Source organism: Mycteria americana, chromosome Z (assembly GCF_035582795.1).
Source record: "Mycteria americana isolate JAX WOST 10 ecotype Jacksonville Zoo and Gardens chromosome Z, USCA_MyAme_1.0, whole genome shotgun sequence".
Classification (NCBI taxonomy): domain Eukaryota; kingdom Metazoa; phylum Chordata; class Aves; order Ciconiiformes; family Ciconiidae; genus Mycteria; species Mycteria americana.
Window position 1 is genome coordinate 8,797,427 of NC_134396.1, and position 20,481 is coordinate 8,817,907.

General features: G+C 41.0%; 1 protein-coding gene across 1 annotated transcript in view; it reads right to left on the reverse strand.

Moving 5' to 3' along the window:
- The window catches only part of OXCT1 (3-oxoacid CoA-transferase 1), a 90,782-nt gene extending 79,146 nt beyond the window's left edge, over positions 1–11,636 (reverse strand). Inside the window, exons 1-3 of the mRNA XM_075526758.1 lie at positions 11,399–11,636; positions 9,231–9,339; positions 7,716–7,806 (exon numbers count right to left, since the gene is read on the reverse strand). Coding sequence (XP_075382873.1) covers positions 7,716–7,806; positions 9,231–9,339; positions 11,399–11,482 — 284 coding nt within the window. The 5' untranslated portion in view covers positions 11,483–11,636. The remainder of the gene's footprint in view (positions 1–7,715; positions 7,807–9,230; positions 9,340–11,398) is intronic.
- Between the last annotated feature and the right edge of the window lie 8,845 nt (positions 11,637–20,481).

Here is a 20,481-nt window from a genome sequence, read left to right on the forward strand (position 1 = left end):
GTCCACAAAAATAATCATGAAGTATAAACCTGGCAGCACCAGAAAGTAATCCTTTACAGCTTTTGTGCAGAAAATGAGTATGTGCCTACTAGATAGTGCTTGCCAGAAGACACCAAACAAAAGTGCACACACACCAAGGGTAAAATAAATGTGGACAATCACTCACATAACAGTTCTTTATCACTCATCTTCTCCAGTCATCTAGCTGGCTCTTAACACTGAGACTACATCCTACAATAATCCCCCATGTGTTACACTGGAAGATTACTAAGGAGCCAGCTCAGATGATACTCTGTTTCTCCTCCTTTTCTGTCTCCCACTTCCAGCAGGGTACACAGAATGAGGGCAAGATGACGAATGGGAGTCAACTAACAGGGAGAGAAGAACAGATTCAGCTTATAGGAAGGTAAGTTAGAGAGAGGCATAACATTTATTTGCCCTATTGATTCTTCAGACACTGTCTTCAGCCACCTTTTTTCTTTCCTTTTTCCTAGGACATTTTCCCATCTACCCTAATGGGAACTGCTTAATGGAAAGCAGAAAAGAGATGTAGAAGCTCTCTGAGGGAAGGTGACTGAGAAAAGAGAAAGAAGAGAGAAGTATGGGTGCTGCCATATGCTAAGGCAGTCCTGGTCAGGAGAAGGAAGAGGCAGGACAGAAAACAGGGCAGTGGGTCAGAGCTCCCAGAAACCACAGAAACTCTCTCACTACTTTTTCAGCCCATGGAAAAGGACAAAAGAAACACTGCACTCTCTCTCAGCTCAGCAGCCTGGGACTTCTTCCGCTTTTGAGCGGAAGAAGAAGAAAGAAAATAAAGGAGCCCACGGTTGCCAGGAATCACAAAGCCCTCATGCAAGTTGGCATGACTGAGCTGTAAACTCCCTCTGCTCCTTCTCTGCAGTGTTTGCACCGCACTCTTCTCCCTCCACTACTAAAGCCTTCTTAGGGGAACTCTGTCCTCTCTGCTCCAGTAACTTCATCTCAACTCCAGCCTCACAGCAAAATGGCAGTATTCTTCCTCTGCCATCCTCCTCCAAAAACAATGCTCCACTCCTGTAAGAATGATGGCTGCAGGCACATAGCCAAGTCCATCAAAAGATTGTGAAGGCAGATAATTTTTGAAGAGGACAAGTCCTGAACATTGCATGGTCACATCAGCAGCAAAGTCTCCTCTTTCCACATTCCCTTCTGCTATTAAATGGCATATTGTATTTTTATTACAACAAATAAAACAACTATATTCGGAATTTCTAAAATTTACCATATTTTTCCTTCACAGGGAAGTTATATGGTATAGACTTAATCCGATAAATATCCTAATTTCATCATGAATGCATCATGCTTCAAAAGTCTCCTGGCTAAAAGCTAGGTTTAACTTTTATTATCGCTTTTCTAAAACCAGGTTGACACAGTTCCTCGACCACACCGAGTTCTATACCAATTTTGCCTTCCTCATTTGTAATCACAATCAGAAAGTCATCTACACAGCTGATTTCTCAATAGTTCCACGTAGTGCAAAGTTTAGTACAATTCGCCCTGCCAAAATCCTAAATAACCTCCACACTAAAATTAGCAAGATGACCTGGTCAGATTTCAGGGATTTGCAGTTCATACAGTGTCACCAATTTAACAGCTGTAATAAAGCACCTGATTAGATTCTTCACAAAGAATGGAGGTGATTAAAAAAAAAAAAAAGTAAACTGCTTCAAATAATCACCTTAACACTGAAAATATCTTATATACTTTGCCTCATTATTTTGGCAACTTGCCATGCGCAGAATACCTAACTCCACTCTTATCTCTACACCAAGAGATAAGAGTCATTGGTGTCCCTTGTGTTTCACTTCTGAAAGCATATTTAATTTGGGATGTTTAAAGAATTTCTTATACATATACAAAAATGGCACACACAATGTAAGAAACTCTGAGCATCACCTTAATCACAGAATCGCAGAATCACAGAATCGTATAGGTTGGAAAAGACCTTTAAGCTCATCGAGTCCAACCGTAAACCTAACACTACCAAGACCACCACTATACCATGTCCCTAAGCACCTCATCCAAATGTCTTTTAAATACTTCCAGGGATGGTGACTCCACCACTTCCCTGGGCAGCCTGTTCCAATGCTTGATAACCCTTTCAGTGAAGTAAAATTTCCTCATATCCAGTCTAAACCTCCCCTGGCACAACTTGAGGCCATTTCCTTTTGTCCTATCACTTGTTACCTGGGAGAAGAGACCGACTCCCATCTCTCTACAACCTCCTTTCAGGCAGTTGTGGAGAGCAATAAGGTCTCCCCTCAGCCTCCTTTTCTCCAGACTAAAAAACCCCAGTTCCCTCAGCCACTCCTCATCAGACTTGTGCTCCAGACCCTTCACCAGCTTCGTTGCCCTTCTCTGGACATGCTCAAGCACCTCAATGTCTCTTGTAGTGAGGGGCCCAAAACTGAACACAGTATTCGAGGTGCGGCTTAATCATACCTTTGTGTACATATAAGCTTTCTTCCCAGTCCCTCATAGACTTTTTCAGTTACATTTTAGCTCTCTGAATCAAGGGATTGTCAAATTCATGCCATTAAAACCACCTGACACCTTATACTATGTGAAAAAATGGCTCAACTTTCTGTGAATTTGGAATGCAACTTCCACCTGATGGTATTTTTTAATATATTTTAATATATTTTTAATATATGTAAGTAATATGAATATATATACAATTATATATAACATACTTATATATATAAAAGTAATAATAAGGATGGAATTAATCCATAGGAGTTACATACGCAAGAACAAACAGGGAGTCTGTGGCAGAGATGGCAGACATTTTGTTTTTAACAGAAACATAGTTCAAAGCAATGACTGAAAAATGTGATAACCGTAAACTTTAACATACATAACATTTATCAATCCTGCCCTAAATTCAAAATATTTAATTGCTAAGAACATAAAAATACCTTTTGTGCTTTAGAACATGGGATGCAGTAAGTTTACCATTGCATCTGATGCTATAGAGTAGTGCCTTATCCGGAGATTTGGCAACTGCAAATAACCCAGTAGGAAAACGAAGGGTATTATGTTCAACAGAACTAAATAACAGTGCACTCAGGCATCATGACCAACAGTTCAAACGTTTATCTCAAAGCTATTTTCTCCTCACTAATGCGTAACACTGTAACGTAAGAACTTCAAAAAGAGCACAGAGACCAAAGGTTTACAAAGCTGGTAATACCTTTTAAGCAGACAGTCTGAATCAGTGATAACCTGACAGCATGCTGTCAATCTCCTTTTAGATGATCACCCAGGTGATACTAAGTAAGACATTAACTATGACTTCTCTATTTTTACTGTAAGTGAAACCCTACTGTTCAAGACTAATGCATTCAAAAAGAATGCATATTTAAGCTGCAAAAGCAGACAAAGCCCAGAGGGAAGTAGCTCATTTGATACAACAATCAGACCACATGTGCAGCTACTACAAGTAATGGACTTCATTTTTACCAAGTACAAATTCAGCCTATTGAGGGGGTAGAGACAGAACAAAAGTGGTGATCTCAGAATGTGATTACACCCAAAATTAGTTATCCACATCATTAAGCAAAATTAATTAAAAAAAATAATTTGGTGCCAATTTCTTAAACTTTCATTTTAAATATTTGGCTGTGTTGACAAGAACATAGTTTCTGTGGCAACACAGATCCTGAAACAATAGGTCTGATAGTCTGCATTAGGGAAGTTTTAGCATTAACTGACCTCAAACGTCCAAGTCCACTGTAACTCGAAATCAGTATGCAACAAGATACCACAAAGTCACAAGCAGATGAAAGAATAGCCATGTGCAAGAAGGTACTGTATACTAATCACAACTGTTGTGAATGTTGGGAATTTACTGAATCAAGGTTTAAAATAAGGACCTACTGACGTATGTGGAATGAATCAAATTTAAACAATAATGCTGCAGAAGTTTAATAAGATGGATTTTAGTAGCTTAGTGAGACAGAATCCTCTAAATTTAAAGGGCTTATGATAACATAGTGTAAAGAAATACTTAAAATATGAACAACATAGGCAAGACAAGTTATAAGGGAAGGTGTGAGAGGTTGTATTTTAGAAGCACACCCACCCACCATGGTATCTTTCACTATCTCCCTGGTTCACAAGCTCCAGTTTCCCCTGCAGCAAGTTGTGTAAATACCAGAGATACTGGATATTTGTACTGCTTCCCTTTCAAACACTTTGCCTGTTTAGCTTGGCAAAAGAGTAACTACTCTTAAAGGCATCATTTCACCAGCTAGCACACAGCGTACGCACTAGCATAATGCACAGCAACAAGTTTAGCAGTATGATGTTTCTAACTAGGACACCCCATACACTACTGTACAACCTGTCCTTGGCAAGCCTGTCAAAAGCCAAAACAAGGACTTTACCTGCCAGCAACTACGTGATTTGAACAAGGATTTGCAGGAGTAATCTCCTCCCTCTTGCACTGCAGCACAGAACAGTAGGGTGTGAACTTGCAAACATCCTACTCCTTTAAAGTTGTTTCCAGATACTGCCAAGCATTTCTGTGCTTTGCTGAACCTTCTTTCCAGCTAAAAGAGAGTTGGTAAGAGTGCTTCAGGACTTCCTAATTACTGCTTTCCCCTAGATGCAAGTGAAGCGCTGTCTCCATTGCTGCTATTTTAGTTATAAACAGATAGCTCTTTTTTGTGGTTCATGCATATTGAAAGACATGTGACTTAATCCATGTAGCTGAACTGTCCTCCAGAATAGGTTGTCTGTCTATGTACTTGGCTCCTTCCCCGCTCCAATTACAAGTTGCTTGCTAACTCCACTGCAGGATAGAAAACCTAACCGCAACCAATTACCTCCTGTTTGCTGGAAGAGCTGGTGAAGAGAAAGCAGCAGCAGTCAGGAAGACAAAACACAGCAGGGCATCAACTGCAGCACAACAGCGCCAAAGCAAAACACACTCAATCCTGAGGCATCTTGGGAAGTGGCAAATTACTCATCCCACAAACTACCTGACATCTCGCGATTACAGGAACAATTCACCCTTTCAATACTATTGCCGCAGAGTACGATTGCTGTGCTGCTTCAGTTTCCAAATCCATTTATTAGTATTGCAATACTTGATAATATCACTATACTTTTTGACATGGTATCAGAAGATGCTTAAATGGTATCAATTGCTGTGATGAGGATTCTGACTTTATTAATGACGACATGTGTGCTTTAACCTGGTTCACAAACCCTACTGAACTATAGCAGTCTAAGTTCCATATAATAATAATACAATAAATAGAAACAATAGATACAACTGTATTTTACTATGAATTTAATTTCAAATTAAATTGTACTGTTCAAGATGAGACCAAAACCAGGATTTTTACAACCTAGACTTTATCAAAAGCCTAGATGCCCTCAGGCATTTTCAAATCATTGCACTGTTCTGTGAGGAGCTTACCAGACTTCCATGAACATTCATGGAAAACTAGTTTAAAAAAAAAAAGGAATTAAATTTTGCTTTCCCACCAGCAACCAAACTTTTTACAGTAATCACTCCAGCCTCAAAGAATTTTCAGGGAAGTTAGCATTATTTCAAGCAAAATTAATTCTAACCTGTAACACCATCAACTATATCCAGAATACAATACAAAATATCTCCTTCTCCATTCTATTCCACAATGCTTCTCTTTTCACTTTTCCTCACGTTCAAACCTTCATCTCCCTCCCAGGAGTATCTGTGCAATCTCTTTATCTACATATATGTGTGTCATTCAGAAATAAGAGTATGAGGACAGTGAATGTTCTCTACTCTAAGTGATTGATCCTTCCACTCAAAATTATTTCTGTCTCTCTCTCTCCATTTTATCATCCAGCAGAAATTTTTTCCCACAAGAGTCTAAAGAGCTTGAGTTTCACTGTGTATGTGCCAAACACCAATACAAATCGTATCTGTTATCCAATGAATGTGCAACAGCAAGCATGAAGCACTGAAAACAAATGAAGATCAACATATTGTGAACTTCAACCTCAGAAGCGTGGACTACATATATATAGAAAGAGAAACTAAATCTGTGGGTTTTGAATGGTATTCTGGTTTTAACTTATGTTAAATACAGTTGGGGATAAAAACAGGTTGGGATACAAATCTATGGACAGAGTATTTGGGAGAGGTAATGATGCAGCTGAAAAATTCCACCTAATTCACTTCTTTTGCAAGGCTGGAGGAATTGAAGGAGCAAGGTTTGACATCTATTTTCATTTTGTCTGAAGAACAAAGTTCTTTATACCCAAACAACCTTTCTGGCTCACATAAACTTGTCTCTCTTTTATTCTAACGTAGGTACAGAAGAAAACAGTTTCCCAGTGATTTTTCTTTTCCTCTACAGCTCTTATTCTGCAATTGGATAACGGCTGAGCTTCTACAGAACAGATGGGAAACTTCCGACCCAAGGAAAGGGCTCATAATTGCAAGCATTAATGAAATTCCCTGAAAACAATACAAAATTCTCATTATTTCACCTACAGCATTCAAAAGTAAAAAGTTCACAGAAAATGTAGTAACACAGATATTACCATTTGCTGAAAGTAAGTAACATTATAAAAAATGGAAAAAAAACCCAAACTGAAAGAATGCTCACAAACTATCTTCCTTACCAGCTGGGATGTGTAACCCCTGTATACCTAGCTGTAAGAAGACTCTTATTTCACAAGACAATAGAGTTTAGGATGAGCTCCCTAATCAAATAAAATTTACTAAAGAAAGTATAATGCCACTAGGAGACATCAGTCTTGCAATATTCTTTAAATCTACAATGAACTACATTACACTGGAACTATTACATTGCTGAAGGTGACATTTGATAGGATAAGTCACTGCACCAAGGTTAGGGCCCCCTGCAGATACTAGTCATCCAACAACACTGGAAGGAACAGAGTATCAGTCTTATTGACCAGACTGATTTCAAATACAAGTCACTATATTCTGCATATTAAGATTTGTATTTAATTTCATTTCTATTTTATCAATGCATTTCAACAGAAGTAGCTGTAGTTATTTCTCTATATGAAGATCATTAGGTATTGTGGAGTCTACTACAACAAAGAGCTTGTGTAAAAATTAGCCCTAATGAGAAGCTGAGAAATTGTATCTAAAAGAATTATTCTCACTGTCAACCCCACATCAATTTCTTAAAAGTAAACATAAAAAAAAAAATCAAAAATTCCAAGACCCATTAAAGAGGCTCTCCATTCTTTCATCATAAATATTCTCCACTGTTGTTGCGTTGTTTGGGGTTTTTTTCAAGTAACAGAATTATAATAAGAAGGTCAGAAAGCACCAAACTGTGGTTAAAAAAAAAAAAATCCCTATTTAGAACTTCACACACACACACATAAAAAAATCACTGATACTACATTTAAAGTATCTAAGTCAGAATTTTCAGTTACAGTCAACCAGTTAAATATATATAAATATATGTAATTGCAACTGTCTACAACAGTGACGACTGCTCCCTGACAAACCTGAGTATACATACAGTACTGTACTTTCTGGGCTCATTCCAAAAATAACACTTTCAAACAAAGCTGTGTGGTTAATATGAAAAATCTTATGATGAAAAGTAAGACCTTTTCATATATATCAGCCTTTTCACAGGAACAGAATATTTAGTCTGTATTTATTAAACCACAGACATATGAATACCTACCCTGCATTGTTACTGACTGCTGTTATTCCCTTTACTCCAGTCTTCAGTAAACCCCCAATGAGGTTTTCAGGAATCCCACACAATCCAAAACCTATATAAAATAAAATAAAATTGAATATGTAATAAGTGTTTGAAAAAACACAGATTAACCAGAAGTCTGAGAATATGTACTGTTTAATTAAAAATATTTTCTGAGTAGAACAAGCTCTTCAGCTGACTAAATAAACCAACACTTCTGGAAAAAGTTGCACTCTAGTACTGTAGTCTCCCAGTCACTAGATGATTCCCAGTTTGGATTAAAGCCTTTTAACCATAAGAGATCTGCTCACACACAAATGGCCTTTGGAGAAGGGCTCCAGTACCTTGGCTCTCCTGATGTGTGTCCTAACCACTGTATTCATTATTCCTCCTTCTCTTTCTACCCAACTAACCTGCAGTTCTTTGCTGCACATAACAATGTCAAACAGGAGGAGCGAGGAGTTCTCCCATACAGCTTAGCCTATAATTAGGTGATAAAAATCTGGGAATCTTAATGCTCTGCGAAGACGCATCTGGGAAGATATGTAACTGGAAGCACAGTAACCTAGATCTCTACCCACGCTGAGGTGCCTCGCACTCCTACCTATTATGCAAGAACCCAGTATTCCTAAAATGAAATACCATGCCACATTTGAGGTGCCTAAGTCTTAGACCAGGCTCTAATGCTACAACTGCTACCATTCCCTTCCCAATCACTTAGCCTCAGATCTTCTTTTGTTCCAACAACAACAAAAAAATACAGTAATTCTTCCTAGAAGGCATTTTGCCTCATTACACATCTCCAGTGAGGTTTCCCATGTTTTGCAACATTACGTTCATTACTTCTTCAATACTAAAAATCTCTTATAACCTAATAAATAGAGAGATCACTTTTCTTTCAGTAGATTGAACAGCATGAAATTGTGGAAACCATCTAGAATATTCAAAAGCTCAAGTCACAGTGAATGTCAGTATGACACAACTTCTTGACTCTTCTGGAAATGCTACACATAACCATTTCGTGTAACGTAGATAAGTATTATCTTCATTTCCTACAGCCAGAAACAGGTTAGGCGATTTGTTCAAGGTCACAGAGACCCAGCGACTAGGCATATACAGAATACAGAGAATGCTACCGTAAAAATAATCAAACCAAATTTTATTTCTTCACCATCTGAAATAACAATGCTAACTTGAAAAAGCCCGAGTTGATTTTCTGCATTCAAACTGGTACAAGTAAAGTCTAACACTTCACTAACAGGGGAAAAAAATGAATGATTTTTCTGAGGCTTTCTCCAACCCCTGAGAAACAAACTGGGATTTTCTCACTGAAAGAGTTTGTCCTCATTAGCAGAGTAGGAAATCACTTGTTTAAAATACCCACACAAGTATATGGATTCTCAAATTAGTTAATATTAAAAGAAACATGGTAAAATGGTAAAAAGTATCTCATTAATAGAACATGTGATTGCATCCATAAAGTATTTAAATATTTACCACCAACAAGTATAGTTGCCCCATTGGGTATATCTTTTACAGCTTCAACAGGATCGGTATAAAATTTGGTGTTGCGATGACAGCTGGTAGAAAAATAGCATCCACAAAGCTGGAACAACATTAAAAGAAAAAAGTGAATGAATAAAATGCATTACATAGTACCTTTATAATGATGACCATCCCTCTGGCTAGATAAGGGAGAAGATATGTAAAAAAAAGATATTGCTACTGTAAACACTAAACATTGGGGGGGGGGGGGGGGGGGGTTGGGTCTCCAAAACAAGGACTCTGTTGTCTTTCTATCCCCCACATCACCCATATTTTATGACATTCATATGTATTATGAAGGCTTTAGGCTTAATATGAGTTGCATCAGTTTGACAATATCCAAACAGATTTTAAATTTCTTAAGTCCATCCTAAACTGCTGACAAATTGCGACTGTGAACAGATTCACAAATGCAATTCCTCAGCATGAGGAAGAGCAACCCAAAGACTGCTCTCACCTATATGTTGCTACTTGTAGCTTCAAAGATATCCAGACACTAAACATAACCAGAAATTGCTGAAGCAGAGAGCCACAAAATTTGAGTGGAGGCCAAATAACAATGTGAAGTACAGCGCTGTGCTGGCAGTATAGTAAGCAGTGACTCCCTTCAACAGAGTGGAACTTCCCCCAGCTTCCTAACACAGCCTTAGAGCTTTTTGTGTTGTTGAAGAACAGCCCAGAATCAGGGGGACTCCAACAAATTGATGAAACACAGAGGGCAAGAGGGAAATCAATACAAATCCCACACCCAAAACTAGACTTCACAGTGCAAAGCCATTACACAGTAACCATCCTAACTCATCTGTTATGAAAATATTTTAAAGAGGCCACATGGTACCTCTTCTTTAGTCTTCACAACTGCCTGTAAGTGGGGAACAACAGAGCAGCACGTGTAACATATGCATGCATTCCCAGCTTGGATGTCCTAATGAGGGTATCTGCCCTTCTATACTAAGTGTGTTCTTTTCAGTCCTTTTCCCACCCACTCTGCCATTTGAGAGCAATGGGTTTTCAGGGAACCCAGGTGCCAGGTATCACCCACCCTCCCCTGCACACCGGGGCAGCAAGCTAAGACCTCAGGAGCTGGCTGCACTTCTGGCAGCCCACAGTTAAGAGAGAAGTAACATGGGGAGAGATGAGCTCCCAGAATGAATTACAAAACTGAAGTAAATTTTACAGAAGGGCAAAATACAACTTTGCAAAACAAAGACAGAAAGAGCTACGCTTATTTGTCCCTAAAGACATCAGGAAGAGTAAACATAGGCATGAGAGAGAGTAGATGATCTGTTTCAACTAAAATAAAATGAGAAAAGCCACAGAAACAACCCTGGAAGAGACAAAAAAATAACTTGGCTATGGCTACACGTGGGCTGGAAACCATTACATCAGTGAGCTTTGGCAGAAGCTTCCCCCAGGAAGAGCAAAGGAAGCAAGCGAGCTAGCTGCACTGCTGAACTCCACAGGCTGATGAATGGCAATACACGGCAGGGCTGCGAGGGAGCTGTGCTCACTGACCTGGACTCCCCCTGCCTACACCTGCAGCCTACCTCTAGCAAAGACCGACGTGGTGAGAGCAAGACCGAAATATACAGTGACACACTGTAATTGTGCTGCGATTTCAGATGCAGGGGAAATTAAAAAAATTAAACCTCAAAGCCAAACCTCCGGGCCGGTGCCCCAAGGTCACCGCATCCCAACGCGCCGCCGGGTCCAGGCCTGCCCTCCTTCCCGCCGCCCTCCTTCCGCAGCGCCCGCGGGCCTCCTTCGGGCCAAAACCGTCACGTTAACGGCACACGCCAAACAAAGCCCATCACTTCCCCGCGGGCGCGGGCAACGCCGCCCTCGGGGCAGCGAGGCGGCCGCCTACCCCTGGGGCTCCGGCCTCGCCCGGCTCGCCCGCCCGCAGGAGACGTCCCCGGCAGAGGCGGCCCCGAGCGCGGCCCCGCCGCGGCGGGTACCCCGCCAAGGTCACGGCCGCCCGGGCGGGCGCGGCGGCGGCGAAGGCCCGGCGGGCAGGGGGACGCGGAGGGGGCGCGGGCCGCCGGCGGGACCGGCCGCTGCGGGGGAGCGCGGCCGAGCGGCGGTCCGGGGGTCTGGCTGCCCCCGCCGCCTCGCCTTACCTCAGCCGCGGCGCCCCGCGCCCGCGCGGCGGGAAGGAGGATGCGACGGCTGAGCGGCGGCAGGAGGAACTTGTACGCCGCCATCTTCGCGCTGCGCGGCTCTCGGGAAGGGGAGCGGAGGGGCGGCGGGCTGGGCCGAGGCGGCGGCCGCTGCTGTCCAACGCCGGGCGAGGGGAGCGCGAGCGGGCAGGAGGGCGGATCCCGCGGGCGGAGGGAGGGTGGGGGGCTCGGCCCTGACGCCCACTGACGTCGGCGGCGCCCGAGGCGGGGCCGCGGGGAGACGAGGGGCCGGCGCCTGAGGGGAGCCGCCAGCCGCCGGGGCCCCGGCGGCTGGCGGCTCCCCTCAGGCGCCGGCCCCCCGAGGCGGCGGCTGAGGCCGGGGCGCGGGGAGAGCTGTCCAGCCCCCCCGGGGCTGCCGAGCCCAGGGAACCCGGCCCGGGCGCTGTCCCACGGGGGGGCGGCGGCAGCAGCACCAGGCAGGGGGAGCACCCCTGGAGCCTCGGGGAGCTTCTAGAAGCAACCCCCACGTGCTACAGCCCACTGATGCCCCCGACCCAGCAGGCAGCGGCTGTGTTCTTAAAAACCCTCAGACCCACGGAAAACACACGTGGACAAACCCATCAGTGTTACAATCACTTCAGTTGTAAAGGGTGCGGGTTTTCCTGCTTTTCTTCTGATGCTCCGCTACTTCCACAGATGGACAACTCAGATGCGCCGTCGCAGATGTCTCCCTGTGACGTTAAGGCAGCTTAAATTTCTCTCCTATCACTTTGTGACCGAGGACTCACATCACGAGAATTAAAGTAAGGACAGAGGCTTTGAATGGTTAAGTTTCCAATACGTAGCCCTCAGGGTGAGCCAGGCTCCAGTAAGCACATGGTCTCCACAGGGTGCTTGGATGCTATGTTTGGGTGGGAAAATGTTACTAGAATAGATGTATACTTGTTTAAGCAGCCACGTGATGGGAACTGCTGGCATTTCTGCTGCTGCTAGAAGGAAAATTCAAAGCATGCCTCCGCAATTATTTACACTTTCTAAAAATACCCCAAATGATCAGTGCATGCCCTAACGATGCCCAATGGAATAGAAGAATTCACAGAAAAATGTAAGAAGCTGTTTAGATGCAGGAAAAGAGAAATTCCCCTCATGCACATGACAGGAGTCACACTTCTTGCAGGTCACGCTGCTCCTGATCTTGTTTCCAGGGCTGTCTCCAACGCAGCTGCTGGCCTCACTGTACTCAGCCATCGTGGTATGAACACACAGCAGGATAATTTACAAGGAGGAAGCCAAGGTTTTAAGAGCATGCTGCCAGTCTCCAAAGTGGTTGTGCACACCCAGTCCATTTTACTCAGGGTGCTGGTCCAGCCTTGCAGGTGCTGGTCTGTGGCCCCTGCCATGCCACTCTGTTACGCATTTTGAAAGGTGGTGGTACCTGTAGTTACAGTTCACATAACAGACAAACCTTGCAGATGCCAGTGAAGCGTGGTGGAGACACCTTCACTCTTGGGAAGGTTTTGGGTTGGTTTTTTTTTTCTAGATATTCACTGTATTTAGCTAGTCACTTAAGTCTGAGGAAGTTCCAGGTGTAAACAGCTACAAATTACAGGTGCTTAGTGAACTGTAGAACAAAGTAAGAGCGCAGCTTGTATTCTTCCAGAGCTAAGCACCAGCAGGAAAGTTTTACAGGACTGGATTTCTGAACCTCAGTTCTACCTAAATTTCATAGACATGTAAATTCCTTAAGGCACTTTTCCTTTCATGAAAAAATTTCCCTAAGCATTGAAAAACTTGTATAAAAGAACTTTATTCTATTAAGTTCAATAAGTATCTTCCTTTAAACCAACAGTGTGCATTCTCAAACTTATCAAAGTGTTCACACTTGAGTACTTGTTACATACCCAGCTAGCATTTAATTGGCCTGGGGTTTGGACTCTTTGGGACTCCAGTAGTGTTCCTCCTTGCAAGCTGGAGGAAGGGGGCTAACTGCATGCAGCAGGTATAGTGCATGAGTATTAATACCTCCTTGGAACATGTATTATGCAAAGCTCGTAATTCTACTTATACAAATTACAGTTTCTGAACTAGGAAACTAGGGAGATATAACTTTTCCTTATCAGGTGCTGCGGATTATCCAAAACCAAAATTATTAAAAAAAAAATTGTGCAAAGTCCACATGCCTTGGGCTGAAAGCCTCTTATTTTGGCTTAGAAAAGCTCCAAACATAACTGAATGAGTAGATAAAAGAATTTGTTCTGGAGTAGTTTATAAAGGATAGTACATCATCTGCTTCATCTTAATTTTTAACATGTCTTAAAGCTCTTCACACAACAAGGACTACAACTAAGCAGCCAACATGAAACAAGTCTCTAACATGATCAAGAATATTTTTAATATGATCTTATTTTGTTCATTGAAGGAAATCATGTAACAGTGGTAGCATGCAAGTGAAACTCTTTTCAAGTTCAACAGCATTTACAAATGAGTAGTGGGAGAGTTTTGAGCCCTTGGTGCCAAAAACAAGTCAGCAGGTAGGCATTCTGGACCTACCACAGGTTAATCATTATATACACTGTATACACTTATACTACTACCAAGCATAATAAGACATCAAAGTCGGCACTCCGATGCAGTGAAATAATATTTCCCAAAGAAGACACCAAAGAGTTAGCAGATAGGCAGGCTATTTCTATACATCTGATTTACCTGTACAGGGGGAAGAACCAGAACTCTGAGATGAATAACTTTGTTTCTAGACAAATTTCTTAAAATTTTTTTATACCTGACCCAGATTTTAGCTAATTAAAATTTAGCAATTTACCTTTCTTTCAGATCCATTGGAATTTGGCAAAAAAAAATCAGTTACTGAGGCATGAAAATCACATATGGAGCCACAGAGAAGGGAAAGCCCATTAAACTGTGCAGCAACACACACAAAGAACACCTAAACTTACCTCCAACATGTTAATAGGTCCCAGTTCTGAAACAAGAGGTTGGTGTTCAAGTATTTTTGAGTATTACTCAAAATACTAAAGTATTTTTTTATATTAATCATTTAAGAGCACATGAAACTCATCTTTGGATAAAGTGGAATGAACCTGATTCCCTTGACATGGGATGGAAAGTCAAAGAAAATTGAAAGATTATTTCATGGCACCTACATCTTCCTGCAAGAATAGGGTACTACAGGGAAAACAAATAAAGGATATAAAACTTATGATACAGACCTAAAGGCATTAGATAATTATAAATATATTCCAGCTGAGAACATAAAAATAATTACAAGCTCCTGTGCAATACATTCAACAATTTTAAGATCAACTCATAGCGTTTACAGGAAATATATTTAACTAGGGGAAGACGAAAGGGCTGCCACCTGCATCACCAATAATTACACTAGTAAGCCATGTGAACGTAAATATTCAACTTATTAACAAGGTTCAGGTGAAAGGAAGGTCATTACAAAGAAAAAAAGATATTTACAGGTCTAGTGAAAACTATACATGTTAAAAATCAGCAGGGATTTGGCAAATGAAAGTTCATACATAATTAAACATAAATACCGAAGGCAAAATTAATTGGAAAACAAACAAAAAAAAAAACCAAAAGCCATCTTCTAGACAGCTATGGAAATGTAAAGCAAATGAGAGAACCACAGAGCCAAGATTTTTGAAGGCAACAACCTGTGGAGCTGTTGAGGAATCCCTTTGCTGACTAACTCTGGCAACATTTTCTCTTCACAGTCCTAAACTTAAGATCAAAGGGGATACCAAACTATGAAAGGATCCTGAAGATACATAACAAGGAAGAGTTAACAACTCTTTGGCAAGAGCAGTTCTTTATCCCTGAAGGACCTCTTGAGCAGGCAATAGAAAGTCAATAAATATTTCTGTTACAATGAATATCACAGTAGAATACAGGAGCTCACCTAATTAAGAAAATAAAAAACCCTAATTGGATGAGGAAGTTCATATAGTGAAAAACAATCTGGGGGCATTTTTTTTGTTTGTTTCATACTAGTCCAGTTTCCATTATAGGAGTCTCATATTTTAGGCAGGATGCCCTACTTTCATATAAACAATACAGAAGTTTCTCTATTATGTCAGACTATCATATCATTATTACAAGCTAAGATAAGAACGATGAAGAACTTCTTAGAAGCCACTGATCATTTTATACTTCATCAAAATTGGAGAATTAAAGTTACCGCAGCAAGTTATTCACTTATTAACCTCAACAGCACTGAGAAATAGTCACTAAAATATCAGCAGTTAAATCAACAGTTAAAAAGTTACTTCAGTTCAGTAGTCTTAGAAATACAAAACTTCAAACTTTCTGACCACTGCAAATGCCATGCCTCAATTCAAAACCACAGTACTTAAAATTAAGGTGTCATTTTTGTTTAAATAGAACCACAAAGTCTGTTACTCAGCATGATCCTTGGCACTTCTATTCATGTTCATATGTTGCATATTTAGTAACTGTCATCAACACTATCTAAATTAGTTAAGTGTAATAACCTTCAACAGTGACAGTCAGTATGTCGACTAGTTCTGTAGAAAGGATAAGTGACTTATCATTCCTTTACAGCAGGAGTGAGGAAAAAACAAAATGTCTATTCAGCAGATATTTGCAGACATCAGCTGCACAAGTTCCATATGTTTGTGTATTGATATTTATGGAAGCTGGTTTAAATTCTTATTCAGAAAACACTACTAATCTCTTACTCCTCATTTTTGCCAGGAATTTTTTGCTGCAAGAATGCAACAGAACAGGCAAGTCTTTTTTTTCCCCCCCTCTGGCCAAGTGGAAAGAATGGGGTTATTTTACACTCCATACCGACAGAGTTGTAAAAGAGTAAAGGTAAACATAAGAAAAGGGGCTACAGAAACAATAAACTGTAAACAGGAATCCTGACCAGCTGTCACACTGCAAGTCAGTTCATGTTTGGTAGCACTACTGTAACAGGCTTTTCCGGATTCTGCAATGCAGCGTTACATTAATAAGCTGCACGGGGTACTTCCAAACAAACCTCATCAGCAACAGAATGTACTTTAAACTCAGAACCTAGGAGGACTTTGTAAAACTACTAGTGAAGAAATCTTTTTCCTTGTATTTGATACACAACTTACAAAAACAAATATAGAGCCGTAAGACGACAATGCAAAACTTTGTTTGCAGAGGTTGTACACAGTAAACAGATCACACACACACACTGCCCACCCCGAACCTCACTGCGGCTAGTGCTGTACAGTAAGACTACAGGACAGCCACCAGCGTTGGAAATGAAGAAAAGCAACACCTGCCTGGTCTGCAAGTTTCGCCTGTAATTCTGGTTTCCTCTTTGAAAGTTGGACTTTGCCATCCATTTCATGGGTGTGGAGCTTAACTGGCAAGTGCCATTTCTTGGCTAGAAGAGTCTAGCATGCAAACTCACGTATGCAATCCAAGCCCTTGTAATTATTTTATCATCCACTGCCTAGGGAGCCAGTTCCCTGTGTGCGCTGACAAAACCAAGTGCAATCCATTCTCATCTGAATGGTTTTGCCTAATTCTTCTAGTCCATCAGCTGCTGGAGGAACAGCTGTCTGGAGTTCCGAGCAGCTTCCCCCCTACAGTGGGCAGCTCATCAATGGCTTGGTTAATATTCTCAATGGTCCAAAACTTGCACATCTAATAGGGAAAGCAGATAGTCATTTCCTGTGACATTTCATTTCTCAATCACAATCAAATGAACAGAAGAATTAGTAAGGAAGGTAACTTAACTTTCACATGGGATATATGGCAAAATCTGAAACTTTTGTTTTTAAATTTTTTATAAGGTGATTTAAATTAACACCTACCATTCACTCGTCCATCTTTTTCAAAGGCCTCTTAGAATCAGTCAGTCTTAGAAGATCAGGTTTTCCTTCAGCTCTCCCCCGGTTTTGGTAAAGTATATCTGTCTGATTTTAAACCTGGTTCTACAAATACACACTCAAAAGGAGCCTGGAAGCCTGCTAAGCCTAAGCAGCAGGTTCCCTGCATTTACAAGCACACAGCTGCTTGTTGCAAAGCTCTTGGGCCTCTTGCTCTCAATTTCACCAGCTCCAAATACCTCATCAAAAATCTGGATGGTTTGTTTCAGGGGCCAGTAGGTAGGGCCAGTTTGAAGCCATACCCTAACAGTTCACTGAAGACTTCCGTACTCTGCTTTTGGGGTTTTGCAGAGTTTCAGGAAACACAATCATTTCAGATTGACATCACTACCACAAAACATCCCCGTTAAAAGCTGGACTATACTGAGCATGCTGGTGACACCCCGTGGCATCCTGCCGAACTCTCAAACAGAAAGGGCTTCAAAGGTGTTCGACATTTGTCTTCCTCCAGCACCAGCACCTGTCCTCACGTAAGACTAGCAGGCCCCAGTGAGATGCTACCTCTGTAGCAAGTTTGGCATAGAGATCTTTAAGTACCAATGGTAACCAGAAAGGCCGGGTTGAAACTAACTACTCTGGGAATGGCAAAAAGGGTCTCAGACTCCCACACTATTTTAAAGCACCTTTAGAATGTGTAATTCACATGACTCTACATTATTTATCCAAGTGATAAACATGATGGTTTTTGGTTGTAGTGCATTTAAATTACTGACAAATTCAAGCAAGCACTTCCAGAATTTCACTCAGTTTGCAAGTTATCAACAACAGGAATCAGAAAATTTGCCAACAATTTTGGATTCCCCATTTACCTCACAGGGTAAATCCGTGATTACCATTATCATGGTTTGCCACCCCAGCAGCTGTGCATCATAACAGAATAATTACCTATGACAGGAATAGGTCTTCAAAATCAGTATGCTTAAATCTATTTTCTTACGCCTTTGAAACATGGGGTATTTGGTCGGACATAGTTTCAAGAGGGTAGTCCCTCTTGGCAGTCCCATTCCCAGGCAGCAGAATTCCAGCAAGCCAACCAGAACATCGCAGACACTTCGCATCGTACTCCACGCTTAACGTACATGAAACATGGACTTCTTGCCCTAGCAAGGACAGTACATGCATTTGCATGGTTGAACATTCAACTGTAGGAGGCTTTCAACACTGATGACCTTCCCAGTCATGTTCATCTGAAAGACACAATTACATGAGCAAAACTTAAAAGCAGCATCATAAAGAGTGGGAAGAAGGGGCAAGAGAGCAGAGCAGCTGTTTAAACCAGTACTCTTCCAAGAGAAATGCTTCCCAAACTAAGGCATGACACCTCTGTCTTGCATTCTCAAGTACAGGTTGCTTCTTATCCATCCCATGATCCTTTCAGGAATGTGGGGGTTTTTTTCTCAAGAGAAACCCCAGAAGAACCAGAAAAGCTTTAATGCTAACTGCTACATAGATTAATACAATACCCCAATTAGTAGATTTAATTTTGCTATGATCCAAGGGAATTAACTGTATAAAACCTCTTATGGTGGCACAGAGCTTTACTAAAAGCCAGATGAAGGTTCTCTGAGGGTATGTGACACATTACAGTTTCAGAAGGAAGTCACAGTCTCAGCTTATAACCATCCAGATCAGCTTGATGATCCAACTGCACACTAGGTCTGTGGAAAAAATGGGCAGCATCCAGTCAGATAAGTGAGCTGACCTTACACACCAAACAGTCACACGACTCTAGGATTAATACAATTAAAGACAGGAACATGCAGTTAGGGACCTGAGTCTGGTCACTTGTTTGACCAAATGACATTACTTCTGCGATAGCTAGAAGTCAACTGTGAAGTAATACCCTGAATTACATACACAGTAATCTGTAACAGTTGGAGACTGGGGTGAAGATTGCTGTAAGCAAGTTCTCCCAGACTGACATGTACAGGAGCCCATAAATGACATGTGGCAGGCAAAAGCATTCTTGTGGATGAAAGCGTCTGCAGTCCACACCATTCTTTGATCATTAACCATATAATAGAAAAAATGCAGGTTTCCTTGCTTGTTGCAAGTAAACTGTTTTATTCCATTATAGAAGATTGTATACTTTATACTTGCTTTTTTAAAAAGTAAACTACTTCAGCTCTCTCTCAAGCAGCAAGAAGTGGTTCCTATTTGTCAGCCTCTAATGCTCCCTTCTTCTAGGGAGGTCACTTTAGAAGAGAGCTGTCCCAGCATTGAGTTCAGTGCATGCCACTTCTAATAACCAAAAATCAAACTGCTAAATCATCTTGTATGTTCAGAACCTATTTAAATGCAAATCAGGTACTACATTGTCCCGGTTGCAGGTGACCACATTGTAAGAAAGCAGCTGGTTTGTATTTTGTCAGAGCACCACCTGAACTATACACAGAGTAGAAAGCAGGTAGAACAAAGAATGGTCATGCAAGGTTAGGCAAACAAAAATATGACACACCTACAATGTCTGCTAATAGTTGGCACTCACATGCATCTCCAGCATGAATATATTTCACATCTATTTACAGAAAGGTAAAATTCCATTACAGATCAGCCTTATGCCCTGATTTCATGTTTGGCATCAACAGTATGAATATCAAATGCTCTGACTTGGATATATTTCAGACTGAATACACAGCCTTATTTTAAGACAACTGACTGAATTTGATACTTCCTTATTCAATGCCATGACATTAACCACTATGACACAAATTCTGGAAATCATTTCATAGTGCTTAATCCCATGAACATGGAGGAAATCTTTGGTAACTATCTTGCACTTAGCATTATTCTGAATAAATTCCAGCTTTACACCCCTTCCTTGGTAATTGCAAAGCCATGCAGTGAAAGAGAAAGAGAATGTGCATCTCCTTTTGTGCATCCGAGGAACGTTTGAAAGGTGATACCATAATATTGACCAACTTTCTTACAGATATTATTAGATACAACTCATGAAGCTCACATACAATAAATAAAGACCCACATTTAATAGTTTCTGTGCATAAATACAAATTTTTTTTCTTATTTTCAAGAGCAGAAATATTTGCTTCAAAGAATACAGTGATGAAAGACATGCGAAGGACCAAATATTCTATAACACATTTTAATAAATTCAGTTTCTCTCAAGTATTTACATAAACATTTCTTATAATCCTCAACTAACAC